The sequence below is a fragment of the Trichosurus vulpecula genome, chromosome 9, assembly GCF_011100635.1.
Source record: "Trichosurus vulpecula isolate mTriVul1 chromosome 9, mTriVul1.pri, whole genome shotgun sequence".
Classification (NCBI taxonomy): Eukaryota; Metazoa; Chordata; class Mammalia; order Diprotodontia; family Phalangeridae; genus Trichosurus; species Trichosurus vulpecula.
In genome coordinates, this window is record NC_050581.1 from 33,244,258 (window position 1) to 33,258,243 (window position 13,986).

Consider the following 13,986-nt stretch of genomic DNA (forward strand, 5'->3'; position numbering starts at 1 on the left):
TAGAGAAGGAAATGGCAAAACACTCCATTGTCTTTGCCAAGAAAACCCCAAATGGGGTAAAAGAGAGTCAGATACAACTGAAACAAGTTACCTTCTTAACAACAACAACAATAACAAGGAATTCTTACCACCAATGAAGCTTTAATGTTACTAGATTCTTACAGGCAAATGGAGGTATCTTCATTTCTTACTCAGTAGAAAATTCTCAAGACTTAAAATTGAGATTAAAAAGGTGAGAAAGGATCTCTGAGAGATAAAAAAGAGGAAGGATATGAAAATTTGGAGATTATTATTTGTTTTGTCTAGAAGCTACTTTCTTTTAGACATGACTCTTACTATATAAGCAAGAAGCAGCTAGGTGGCACAGGGGATTGAAGGCTGGATTTGGACCTGAGTTCAAATTCTGTCTCAGACATTTTCAGTCTTTGTGACAAGTCACTTAACTTCTCTCAGCCTCAGTTTCCTCACCTGTAACATGGGGATAATAATTGTACTTACCTCACAGGTTTGTTGTTGGGGTAAAATGAGATAATATTTGTAAAGTGCTTTGCAAACCTTAAAATACAGTATAAATGCTAGCTATTAATAATTTTTTTGGGGGGAAGTTTGTGTCCCTAGTTCTTAGCACAGTGTTCAACAGATAGTAGATTCTTAATAAGTGTTTGTTGACTTAATTACATTCAATGAAAGCCCGTATTTCCCCCCTTTTTTCTTTTATTAAATGTCGTATATTTTGTTCTAGGACTATCAGATTATTGCCAAAAATTCCCCACAAAACTTCAGTTATGTATGTTTAACTTGTAAGATTTTCACTATTTCATGACTTGAAAGTGTATTGTTCTGATTTTCTTTTAAAAAACAAGAAAATTCCTGATTTGAATTGCGATGCATTAAAAGAAATTTAAGGTTTTCTTTTATGACACAAATTTTAGCCTGCCTTTCTGTTTGGATAATTTTAGATAATAAACTCTGATCACTAGTCATTCTCATTTTACAGTGATGGAAGCTTCCCCAATGATGAAGGTTCCAGCCAAGAAGTATCAGAATCTCTGTTTGTTGGGGAGAGCCAGAACTATGGCTTTCAGGGTGGTCAGAACAAGTATGCAGGCATCGGCGGGATATCGAAGAGACTTCGGACTTTGCCTAGGAACAGGTAAGACTGCTTCCCAGACTTGGAGAGGTTGTGCATTGCAGTGGCTAGAATACTTGGGTGAATCAGGAAAATCCTGGATTGTAATATTGCCTCCTTACCCATGACTGCCATGAGTAAATTACTTAACTTCAGTTCCTTACCTGTAAAATGAGGATAATGGTATCTATAGTGCCTGCTTTACAGGATTGTTTTAAAAAATGTATATATTTTAAATTATTATGAATTTGACAAATATCAACAGCAAATATCAACAACAACAAAAAATGACTATTAGTGGCTCAGTGGATAGAGCGGACTTGAAGTCAAGAAGGCCTGAGTTCAAATTTGACCTCAGATACTTAATGGCTATGTGGCCCTGGGCAAGCTTCTCTATCTGTAAAATGGGATTAACAAGAACACTTCCCTTCCAGGTCTGTTGTGAGGATCAAATGAGATAATATTTGTAGTTTTGCAAACCTTAAAATATATAGATGCTAGCTACTATAACTATGAATAAAAGTGAACACTTATCTAAACAAAGAAGAAAAGAAAAATATATATGCCAATGCAAAAGTTTATTATGTAGATCTTAGGGTTTTTTTTTAAAGTATATGTTAAATTTAACTCAATAGTTGGGCATTGTTCTTATCCATGTCCCTTCTAAATTTCCTCCTATTCTCTTCTATTTTCCTTTTTTCTAATTTTCCTTTTTTCTAATTTTCCTTTTTCCCTTTCATTTTTATCATCATCACTTCATTCTCCATTCCTCATTATAACTCCTTTTCTCACCTCTGAAGAAAAAAAACCCTCTTTACAGGGCTTTTGTGAGAATCCAATATAAAGTAATTCATAAATCTTTAAAGAATAACATAAATATTATTTATTATCATTAATAGTATTTTATTAGTTACACTATTAGATCCTAAATCTCTTTGTCTTTTTTGGGTTTCTGAATCAGTTCATATAGACCAAAAGTCATATAGAACTGAGTTTTTTTAAAATAAATTTCTATGTGAATCCTGAAATTGTTTATTTTCTATTGTGGATTTTTTTTCTTCCATCTTCCTTCTCTTTACTTACTTGTTAAGGGTGAATAAATAACTAGAGTACTAAAGTTGGCAACTATTGAGGACTTCATAGATTTCACAAAATGTCTGAAAGTAAAAAAAAAAGTTTAAAATTTCTCTATCCTTGTGAGACCCCTGCTAACTTAGATGTTTTTTTGTTAGAGAGAGAGAGAGAGAGAGGGAGAGGGAGAGGGAGGGAGGGAAGAAGGGAAGAAGGGAAGGTAAGGAGAGAGAGAGAGGGGGAGGGAGTTTGGAGCTGTAGAATATTTAGGAGCTGGTGTTAGGTCAGTTTTTCTTATGTTGTACTCTTGCAAGGTTTCAGAAACGGCCAGGGCAGAATTTAATTTTAGAAAAGGCAGCTTCTTGAAGAAGAGAACAAATTATATCAGAAGCTGGGCTTGAAAACCACTAAAGTAGCATAACAGCTAAGTCTGATGAGACCCAGTTTTGATGATAGATTATATTTTGGCTCTTCCCCTCCTCAGCCCCCCCCCCCCTTGATAATCACAGAATCATCTTGGTACAGTTTAGCACTTAGGGCATTTCTTCAATAATTAATCCACTCCTCAGTCATGTAGGCAGGCTAGAGTTATCATTTCACACAGGGGAAAATCAGAGTGAATAAGTTAACTAACCTTCCCAGAGACTTCATAGTAGAACCAATGGTAAAATTCCCTGTTTTAATGTTCACTAAGGTATGTTGTCTCTATAGACTGACTCAGAAAGGATATGGTGTGAAGAAAGACATTTTGTGACCTTTCCAGTCATTTTATCCCTTACTTTCCTCCAAGAATTCCACAATCCTAGGACAGTGGCTTCCCTGATTTACCTTGCTCAAGATGTTCTGTTTCTTAGCCTTGGGCATTTTTCCTGGTTGTCCCTCAAGCCTAAAACTCTCACCTTCCTCGTTTCTGCTTCTGGGCTGCCCTAGCTTTCTTGGAGTCTCACTAATTTCTTAAAGAAGCGTTTCCTTGTCCTCCTTAGTCTTAGTGTCTTCGCTCAGAGATTTTCTCTGATTTCTCTTTTCTTTATCTTGTTTGTATATAGTTGTTTGCATGTTGTCTCCCCTTTAGACCGTGAGCTCCTTGAAAACAGCAACCATTTTTTGACCTTTTTTGGGGGGGTGGTATCCCTGGCACATAACACAGAGCTAACACATGGTTGGGACTTAATAAGTGTTTATTGGCTTGATTTGATTTATTTACCTTAGTCTCCCTGGATGGTCAAGCCAACTTGATGGCCAACTCCAATGAATTATTGGTTACTCTGGACTCCTCTCCCTCAAGAATTATCATCCTGAAATATGTTAGGCACTCATGTGTGCCAGGTACTGCTCAGACAATGTGTTGGTCACAGCTTGAGTACCATGAGGAGAAGGGCTTTTTTGATGCAGTCTTAAATATAATAGGTTATTTTCTGCCGGCAAGAAATCAGTTGCTATAGAAATTCTAGGGAAAAGAATGAAGAATAATAAAATAATTTGAGTGTCTCTAATTCAATTAGGCATTTGTTAAGTGCATATTAATATACAAGACACTGTTCTAGGCCCTAGAAATACAAAGACAAATGAAACAGTTTTTGCTTTCAAGGAGTGTAAATTGTATTCCTAACTTTTTTTTGTGGCTAAAATAGGAGTGTTGCTGCTTGATATTTTATGGAACCTTCAAATGACAACAGGCTTAGAATACAGAAAGACTATGTTTCTCGGTATAGGTATTTCCCTAGATTTATCTACCCTTCTAAACTTGAACATTTATATCCCTGCTGACACTTGAATTATAGAATCATCGAATTTCAGAGGTGGAAGGGACCTTAGAGGCTGTTGCCTTTTAACTACTTAACTTTACACATTAGGGGACTGGGGCACAGAGAGAAGAAGAGACTTGTTTATGGTCACCCTAGAGGAGGGCCAATTCTAGATCCCAGGTCTCCTGATTCTCGTTCTAGTTCTTTTTAATATAACAGCTCCTTCACTTCTGACCTTTTCATTGCCTTGTTAGCAGCTCAAAGAGAGGTCCTTTCTGCTTCTATAGATTTAAGAATATAAGCCCTTCAAGGAGAGGGATTCTCACTTTTATCTTTCTATGTCAGTGCTATGCACATAGTAGGTATTTACTAAATATTTATTGATTAATTTTTTCCCATTCTGAGTATTTTTATGTATATATTTATTAGCCACCCAATCAATCAGTAAACATTTATTAGGCACCTTCTGTGTGCCAGACGCTGTGCTAAGGAAGTACAAAAGGAAACAGAAGGTAGTCCCTTCCCTCAAGGAGCTTACAGTCTAATGGCATAAAATATAGTTAATACTTAGCAAAATGTAGCTAGTAATAGTGCTTATTCAAAGAGAAAATGTTGATTTTTTTTTTTTTGCTGAATTTGGCTTTTTACTTCATTATTTTCTTGAAATAGTCTTTCCTCCAACTCTTCCAAATTAAACACATTGGAAGAAATTACATAATGTTTAATAAGTGTGCCCATTTTCACCTGTGATTTAATTTGTATTTCAACAGGACATTTCCAATTAGAGGTTTCCAGATTTATGATGGACCTATTCATCTTAGCAAAAGCACATTCAAGAACTATATGCCAACAGCAGACAGATACAGCAGTGCCATTGGGTTCCTAATGAAGAATGTCTGGCAACTAACACCCAAGAATAACATCTCTCTGGTGAAGTTTGGTGCTCATGTAAGTATATCCTCCTAGTCCATCTTTAGTGACAATGAAGGAAGAAAAAAAGGGAGGGGAGGAAACCAAATTGAGTTTGTGGTTGGTGGGATTGTAAAGAAAGATGTAGAATAAACTGGATTTTATGGACTTTTGACCATATGCGATCCAGAAGATAATAGAAGAAATTATCTTTGGCCACTTCTTGACATTCAGCTGACATTCTAGGAGAGAAAAGTACCTTAAAACATGGTGGTTTGGGTATTTTGACATGATGTAGAGGCAGCTGGGTGGTGCAGCAGATTAAGTGCCAGGCCTGAAGTCAGGAAGACTCATTTCCCTGAGTTCAAATTCGGCCTTAGACACTTAGTAGCTGTGTGATCCAGGGCAAGTGACTTAACCCTTTTTGCCTCAGTTTCTTCATCTGTAAAATGACCTAGAGAAGGAAATGGCACATCATTTCTGTATCTTTGCCAAGAAAGCCCCAAATGGGATCACAAATAGTTATACATGACCAAAAAATGACTCAAAGATCACGAGAGAGATCCTATTTAAACGATACAGAGTTCTGGTTCAGTACCACCTGTTCGAAAAATTCAGTTGTCCACCATTTTCATTTATACCTCCATTCAAAATCTACCACCCCTGTCTGTGTAACCAGACACACACTTAGAGTTCCAGTTCTCATGGTATAAGTGGAGAATAGCAAAGGCTAAGACAGTGTCGTAGCTCCTCCCCTACTGGCAGTAGCAGTTGAGGAGAGCGGACTCAGCATCCTTTACTTACCTTCTGGGTGGCGGTGGTAATCATAGTGGCTTGTTGAAACCCAAGCTATTTTTGCTTTAAAATAAAATCTGTGGTTGGTCAATGAAAGTCAAGATCTGCTGAGTCTGCAGAAGGGAACGACTGAGTCATATCCCAGAATGTGGACTAACAGGTGCTAGCCAATCCAACTTTTATTTTTGTCATTTATCCCCAGTGGAATAGTTAAGGGCTAGACTAATTGTTAGGCTATGATTATGGACTTGGATTATCCCTTACCATCCAATATAAACAAAAGACCTCCGTGTGACCCCATGGTGTCCACATTAGCCACTGGCCTACATACACCAGTACATTAAGCTTGAAGTTTTTAGTCTCTGGTGGCAACTAGGTAATATGCTATTGGCAATCATTCAATAAATCAAGCATTGATTAAATGCCTTCTCTCTAGATGTTATGCTAAGTACTAGGGATACCTAGTAGTCTCCCTCATCCTTAGATGAAAGTGAGATAGTCCCTGCCCAGGAATTTGTAATCTAGTACGGGCAGGCATGTACATATATGTTCAGTTGTTTCAGTTCTGTCTGACTCTTCATGACCCCATTTGAGGTTTGCTTGGGAAGGATACTAGAGTGGTTTGCCTTTTCCTTCTCCAGCTCATTTTACAGATGAGGAACTGAGGCAAACAGGGTGAAGTGACTTGCCCAGGGTCACACAGCTAGTAAACATCTACAGCCAGATTTGAACTCAGGAAGATGAGTCTTCCTGACTTCAGGCCTGGCACTTTGTCTACTTTGCCAAGTATATGTATGTGTGTGTGTGTGTGTGTGTGTGCATGTATGTATATGTGTGTATATATATATGTATGTATATACATGTATATATGTATGTACCTACCTACAAAATCAATGCAAGGTAATGTTGGAGGAAGATATGAGTGTGTGTGTATACATACATATATACATACATACATACACACGTACACATATACACATTTTTTTTGAGATTTTTTATTTTTAGTTTACAACACTCGGTTCTACATAATTTTGAGTTTCAGGTTTTCTTTCCCCTCCCCACCCCCAAGACATATATACATATTTTTGCTAATAAGGCATGACTATTTCAGCAGGATGAAACCTCCTTAAATAGCCATAACAATTGCCTAGAGGCAATGGGGAGCCACCGGATATATTGAGTAGGGTGGTCACACCATCAGACCTATACTTTAAGAAAATAACTGGCAGCTGTGTAGAGAGTGTATCAGGCTACAAAGCAATGAGGCAGAAAGACAAATTACAATCCTATGGCAATAGCCGAGGCACCAGATGATGAGTGCCTGAGCTGGGGTGGTGGCTGTGTAGGTGGAAAAAACGGGGACAGGTGGAACAATTGTTATGACCCAGCATAAAACTAACACCATGTTATGCAGTTTTAAAAGAGACACAATCCCCGTAGGAGTAAAGTATCGTAAGAATGGCTTTACCAGTCCATCCAGCCTTGTATTTTATCTGATAGTGACACCAGGAGACTGTTTGTAGCAGAGACTGTCAGGAGCCCCCCATGGCCTCAGATTAGAGGGAGGCCTAAAATATACCTGATTTTCCTCAAGCTTAGCACTTGGAGGCACAAGGTTAGGCACCCCACGACTCAGAACTGGAATCTTCTAGCTATTCGCAAACAGTCCAATGTGAGCCCCGAGTCAATATGAGCTAAAGATACAGCTATTTTAAAAAATAAATTACATGTAAAGTATAAATATCTTTTCTAGGTGTGTCTGTGTGGCTTGGATGACATTATTAATTTATAGGAAATGAGGAAATGTTGATGGCATAGTTCCCCTAAGTCTGACCAGAAGCTTCATAACATCAGCTGCAAGTCTACTGTGAAATGTGTGTTCTGTGCCGAGTCAACGCTATAAATGTATCCCTCCTTTCTTGAGAGAAGAGGGGGCCTTCGGGTGTCAAATGTTGCGTATGTTGTCAGTTCATATTGATGTTTTGGTTTGGCTGAATTTTTTTAGCCAAAAGATTTTTGGCACAAGTGAAGGCTCATGGTAGGGGTGGACAATTAGAGATATATTTGGATATTAATGTGATGTAAAATTAGGCATCAATAAAGCTTTTTAAAATGAGTACGGTAAAAACTAACCTTACTTGGAGCTTAATCTTAGCTATGAATTGGGAAAGATGATGTGATAGAAAGTGCCAACTACTATTTCCAGTTGCTTTAAAGGCAGTTTGAGAAATTGAATGAAAACTGGAAGCAGAATTTAGAACACTTTTAAATTCAATTTCTCCCCTTTTTCTCCTTGAATAAAATGGCTGAGATGTTTAGTGCTGAAGAAAATTGTTAATGTCATTTAGGTAGAAGTGTCAGAGCTGGAATTTGAATCCAGTTCTCCTGTCTTCCAAGTTCAGTGTTTTTCCTTTTCTAAATATATCAGCTTTATCTACTGCTCTTTCTAGTCTAGATATCAATTGGATGAATTGGAGATTGACATTCGACCCCTTGACTTAGTGGTAGCTTGGGGTTAAGAGACAGTGAGGTCATTTACAAACTCTAAAATTCCTCTAATTGGGCATTCCAGCTTTTAAGGTTCTTGTTTGTCTTTCATTTTTGAAGAGGACCAACAATATCACAGTGGGATATCTTGGCTTGAACATGAATTGAGTTTAAGAGAGGCAGGGTTGCACAAAGTTGTCGGTCTCACTGTCCCTTCCTGCGTCCAGTGGCAGGACAAAAGCCAAAATGACTGGTGATGGCCCTGGTGCAGTGGATGACATTGGTGTCTTTGATGTCTGACCAAGCTCTAAGCATTCTACAGTACTTCCTTCAACTGCTTTCATGTCTGTTGAACAAATTGTTCTCATTCACCCATTCCACTGCGGGGAAATCTTCACATTCTTGGGATGGATATCCCCCTAACTCATTCATGGGTTTGAGGCCTGTTGATTACCCTCAACCTGGTTTAGCTCATTTGCCAAGATGCTTTACTGGGGTGTGACTGCTAAGCACACGACATCTTCTTGGAGCAGCCACAGGTGAGAGTCGAGTGCCAGGTAGTCACCAAAGGTGGATGAGCAGCCCTGAAAAGGGTTCAGCAAGCCCTTGCACCAGAGGTGCTAGTCCTCCCTGATACCCCACGTACCGCAGCTTAAGGTATCTCTGTTTTGAACTTTGCAAAGGCTCATGCTAACTAGTTCAGGCATTAAAGCAATTGTACCCAGTATGCAGCTGGAGGACCTGATTGTTGCAAATCTTTGTTGTTTTCATTTTCTTTATTTTTCTTCAATCAGGTTTCTTTGAATGTCTTTTTTGGTAAACCTGGTCCCTGGTTTGAAGATTGTGACCTGGATGGTGATAAGAATTCCATATTCCATGATGTTGATGGCTCTGTAACAAGATACAAGGACACATATGTGGGTAGAATGGATAACTACTTGATCAGACATCCCGACTGTGTTAATATGATCAAATGGAATGGAATTATCTGCAGTGGGACCTATGCCCAGGTGGGTTCAGCATGTTCAGAAGAGGTCAAAAGCTCACTAATAGTCCCTCGCTTGCTTTTTATATTTCTTGCTTCCATGAAATGACTGTGTTTTAAAGATTTTAGTGTTAAAAAACAACTCCTTGACAATATATGCGACACTGCTCTTCCTTCTTTTGTATCCTCAAATCCATTGAAATAAGACACATTCTTTCTGCCTTTTAAACTTTGTTTTATTTTAATGAAAGTTATAAACAGTTAATAGAAGGACTGGAATTTAAGAATAGCTCAAAGGAAGAAGCTGCATCAATTGATGTACTGGGTTTTTTTAATCTGCAAAGCAGAAAAAAAGTGATAGTAGGATTCACATTTTTATTTCAAGGTAAAATTATAGTATCTGTTTGTGATATTTATATTTAAACTACATTTGCACAAATAGGAGAAACTGTTATTTGTTCTTGTTCAGTCATTTCAGTCGTGTCTAACTATCTGTGACCCCTTTTGTGGTTTTCTTGGCAAAGATACTGGAATGGTTTGCCATTTCCTTCTTCAGCAGTAGAAATTCTAGTAAAGTATATATAAGTTTTTGGATCATTTGATCTGTTTGGTTGAAAGGAAACTTTAAGATGAAAAGAGACTTTAAGTTTCAATCCCTTCATTTTAGATTTAGTAAACTGAGACCTAGAGGGGGCGGTGACTTGACCAAGGTAACGTAGCGAATGAGGGGAAAAACTGAGTCTAGAATCCCCACCTCCTGATCTTCAGGCCAGTGAGTTGATTTCTATTGTACCATGTGCAAAATAAAAGATGAGAAATAATGGAATATCATTATTGTTTAGTGCTAATGTGGATAGCTCTACTTAATCAGGAACGCCTTCTTGGAAGAGGAAGCCTTTGAGATTCTGAGTAAGTGACTTAGGTATTTTGAAATTATAAGGTTTAGTGCGTGGAAGGAAAGAAAGCATAGAGTTAGAAATAATAATTGTAGTAAATCACACATAATACTTTAAAGTTTGCAAAGCACTTTTCTCATGACAGCACCATGAGGCAGAACTCAAACCCACATCTCCTGGCTCCAAGTCTAGCAGTCTTTCCACAGCAGAGAAGAGATGTGAGACAAATGAGTCAAAGAAGATGACCAATTGGTTCAGAGAGGCAGAATCTGAGGAAAGATGAAACAAGTGAAATCTGTTCAAAAATCACAACAACGTATAAACCCATTGTTTCTATAAATTAGATTTAGTAAAGCAATGATTGGGGAGAATGATATGGAACAGGATATCAAATAGCAGAGAGATGATTTTAGTTGTGTAATCATGGACTGATTAAAGACTGTGGAGGTAAATAAAGCAAATTCAGTAGTTTAGGCACCAGATGATTTGGGTTTTCAAATGGAAAGAAGGTTAAGAACCATATTTTACAGAATGAAATGGTAGGATGTGTTAATGAGCTGGATGGAAGGCAAAAGGATGTTAAAATGAATGGTTATCTAGTTAGAAAAATATTCCTCAGATCATAGGATTTAGAGCTGGGAAAGATCTAAGAGATCATTTAGGCCAATCCCATTATTTTATGGATGAAGAAACCAAGACATAGGCAAGACAATTCAAGAAGCATTTCTTCATCACTTACTATGTGCTAGTCACCCTGCTAAGCACTGGAATCATAAATAAAAACATAAGCAGTATCTGCCTTCAAGGTTTGTACAATGGAGGAAAACAAAACACAAAAGGGAACCAAAAACTCAAGTGGGAATGGGGGCCGGGAAGGGGAAGGTGCCCTTTCAGGGCATGGCGTTAAAGTCAAAAAAGTTAGAAGGAGAGCCAGGAGGGGAATAAAAATTGGCCAATTTGGATCCTTTCTCAAAATGGAGGTCCCAAGAGGAACTCATTAATGAGAGAAGTAGGCGAGCCTGTTTCCGGGGAATGCTTCAGGGACAGATGTATGTTCCAGGATAAGCTGGTTTCAGGCACTGAGGTAAGTTCCAAGGTGAGATAGCAACTGAGGCATGATGCTGGAGCCCCAAAGAGAAATGATGGTTGGCTGACCTAGGATCCTTCTCATAAAGGGCACTGAGAATTGACTTGGCCAGTGTCACACAGGATGTAAATGGCAGAGCTGGGATTCAAAAACCAGGTCCTCTGACTCCACTGTCATTATTTGAGATGAAGGTCCTAGTGGAACTTAGAAGCCATGGAGGACAGCTTGTAGACTAAGCTGTGCGGGGGTGTGATAGCAAGATTTTAGTATACCGAAGTTCAGAGAACAATTTAAATTCAGGCAACATAACTGTCATGGGATGTATCTAAGCTCTGGAAAGGTAGACAATCAGGGTTCCTTTGCCCAATGTGATTCTACTTCTGTGACATGGATTGCCCACTTCTAGAGATCTCCTTAGTTCCATTATATGTGTATGTGTATCGTCTTGGAAGAAAAATTCTTTCTGGAAACATTGTTTTCTCATTGTTCAGACTTGCATTTGTATATTACCATAAGACATCATCATCATCATAATTACAAATAACTAACATATATATAGTTCTTATTGTGTGCAAAGCATTGTGCTAAATGCTTTACAATCATAATATCATTTTATCTGAATTAAAATCTTGCCATTTTCGAATGCTTATTAGCTCCATGACCTTGGCCCAGTCCCTTAACCTCTGCCTCAGTTTCTTCATCTGTAAAATGGAGATGATAATAGCACGTACCTCCCAGGCTTGTTGTGAAGATAAAATGAGGTAAACTTATAAAAGCACTTAGCACACTGCCTGGCACATAGTAAGAGCTCTATAAACCTCAACTATCATTATTACTATGATACTAAGCTCTATTATTCTGATGATATTCAAGTGTCGAATATTTAGTAAAACGTAAAGCATTTCTAAATGCCGGTGGTTGTTATTTAGTATTTCTGTACTTGGAACCCTGTACGTAGGCAAAGTAAAGCCCTTTAAGGGAGCAAAGACCCAGAGACATTCCGGTTTGATTTTGACGGGTTCTTGTTTTCTTGATTGTGGTATTTCTTATTCACTTAGATGAAATTTAAAACTTAACCACTGACTCTGACTTGAGGAGCGGAGAGAAAGGGTAGACTTAGCCACAGTGTAATAAAGTGGAAAAGAATGTAATGACTTAAGAATATTTTCTCTTCTCCATTCCCGTTTTAAAATAGAAGGGATGAGAGCCACCAAGTTGATCCATCAACTGGAGGTAATCTAGTTTCAAGAGTTAAAAAAAAATCCAACTCTTTTTGGAGAACTTGGCATTTGAAATCTATAGTGGAATGTTTTCTTTGTTTTGTTTTGTTTTTACCAGGCCCATCTGGACATCTTTGTTTTTTGAGGAAGCTAAGTGTGTATGGTTGAAAGTTATATATTCTTTAAGTCCTAGCACATAGTTGAGCCACAAATAGAACTTCTGTTGCAAACAGACCATAATACATCTGAGGTCATTAGAGTTTTACCTTTGTATAAGTCTGCTTTACTATTCCTGTTACTGACATGGTAATCATGTTTAGACCCACTGAGTTTCCAAAATACGTTAGAAGTTGAACGGGGCCACTCTAGCGGGTTGATATGTGATTTTCTTTTTAACTTATGGATGAAGAGTAAAATCCTTCTTAAAACTCTGCAGCATTGTAGATAGTAGTAAACCTAAGACTCAACTCTTCTAACATAGACTTGGACAACTCTGGGCCTAGGGTTGAATTGTGCTAGTGACTTTTTGGTATTTACCTGAATAGATAATGAGTGTTGACTTACTCTGAGTATATGAGCTTTTTTCCATTTAAAGCCCCTTTTAATAGTACCTAGAGATTCTTCTTATGAAATGTTCTTTCTTGCCAATTCCTTCCATAGCCTTTGTTCTCCCCATTCAGACCCTGCCACTTGATCCACTAGCCTTTATGGTTATTTGAAAAGAACCAAGTAGGTTTTAGACTTGTCTAGAAGTTGTAGGCTGCCAGATCCCAAGATAAAAAAATAAATTTATTAGTAGTTCTTTTATTTTCTTCTTGGAGTTTCTGTGGTACTTGCAGACTTAAGAATGAAGGTTATTGAGGAAAGAAGATGAGAACATGAGGCAGGATTTAAAATTGAAGTAAAGAGAAGCAAAGATGGCAAGAAAATGTGGTTATGGGGTTAGTGATAGGAAAGGCTATACTGCTTTAAATTCTGGCCACTAATAATCTGGGGAGTTTCATAGTAAAAAAATGTGTATAAGAATGCATATATAAAGAACAATTTTTAAAAAAAACAAATGGAAAGATTGGGAAATGAATTCACAAAATGAATGGAAGATTGGGAAGGACAAAGTGGAATAAATGTTTAGCAGTGAGTATTTCAGTGCTGGTACCCTGAGCATCCATAAAATGGCCTGGTGACTAATGAGAAAAATGTCAAGATAGGGAGAATTGTGGATTAGGTGATTACATATGTTTATATTATATGTTTACACATTATGTAATAATAATTATATATATATATATATATAATATATTCCCAGGAGTGATTATTGCTAGTGAGAAATTTGGGGACAGGTTATTATATCTGTGTTAAAGGGTTGTCTTGATGCTCCTTTTTTGTTAATATTTTGTGAAAAAGTTTTGGTTTTGGCATTGTAAAAGCTTTGAATGACACTGGAACAAATCCAAACCTTTGAAATTTGCCTCTGTTTAATAATAGGGTTTATTATTTGGCCAATTTTTTTTTCCAGTGACTCTTAGTTTAGCTCTATTTTTTGTGGTTGAAAAATGACTATTTGAGCTGCCTCAGATCATGGAAAATGAAGAGTGAATGTTCCAAGATGTTAAATTGTCCATCTATTGTTTTTTGAGAGACTTCTTTCAAAGGTTGGCTAGA

The 13,986-nt window shown here is 37.6% G+C and overlaps 1 protein-coding gene across 5 annotated transcripts in view; it reads left to right on the forward strand.

Annotated features, from left to right (window-relative positions):
- CEMIP2 (cell migration inducing hyaluronidase 2) overlaps positions 1-13,986 on the forward strand; it is a 97,260-nt gene that overhangs the window by 58,131 nt on the left and 25,143 nt on the right. For all 5 annotated transcript variants that reach the window (XM_036738151.1, XM_036738152.1, XM_036738150.1 and 2 more), the window contains 3 exons: positions 998-1,153; positions 4,716-4,893; positions 8,931-9,146. In XM_036738151.1, coding sequence (XP_036594046.1) covers positions 998-1,153; positions 4,716-4,893; positions 8,931-9,146 — 550 coding nt within the window. The remainder of the gene's footprint in view (positions 1-997; positions 1,154-4,715; positions 4,894-8,930; positions 9,147-13,986) is intronic.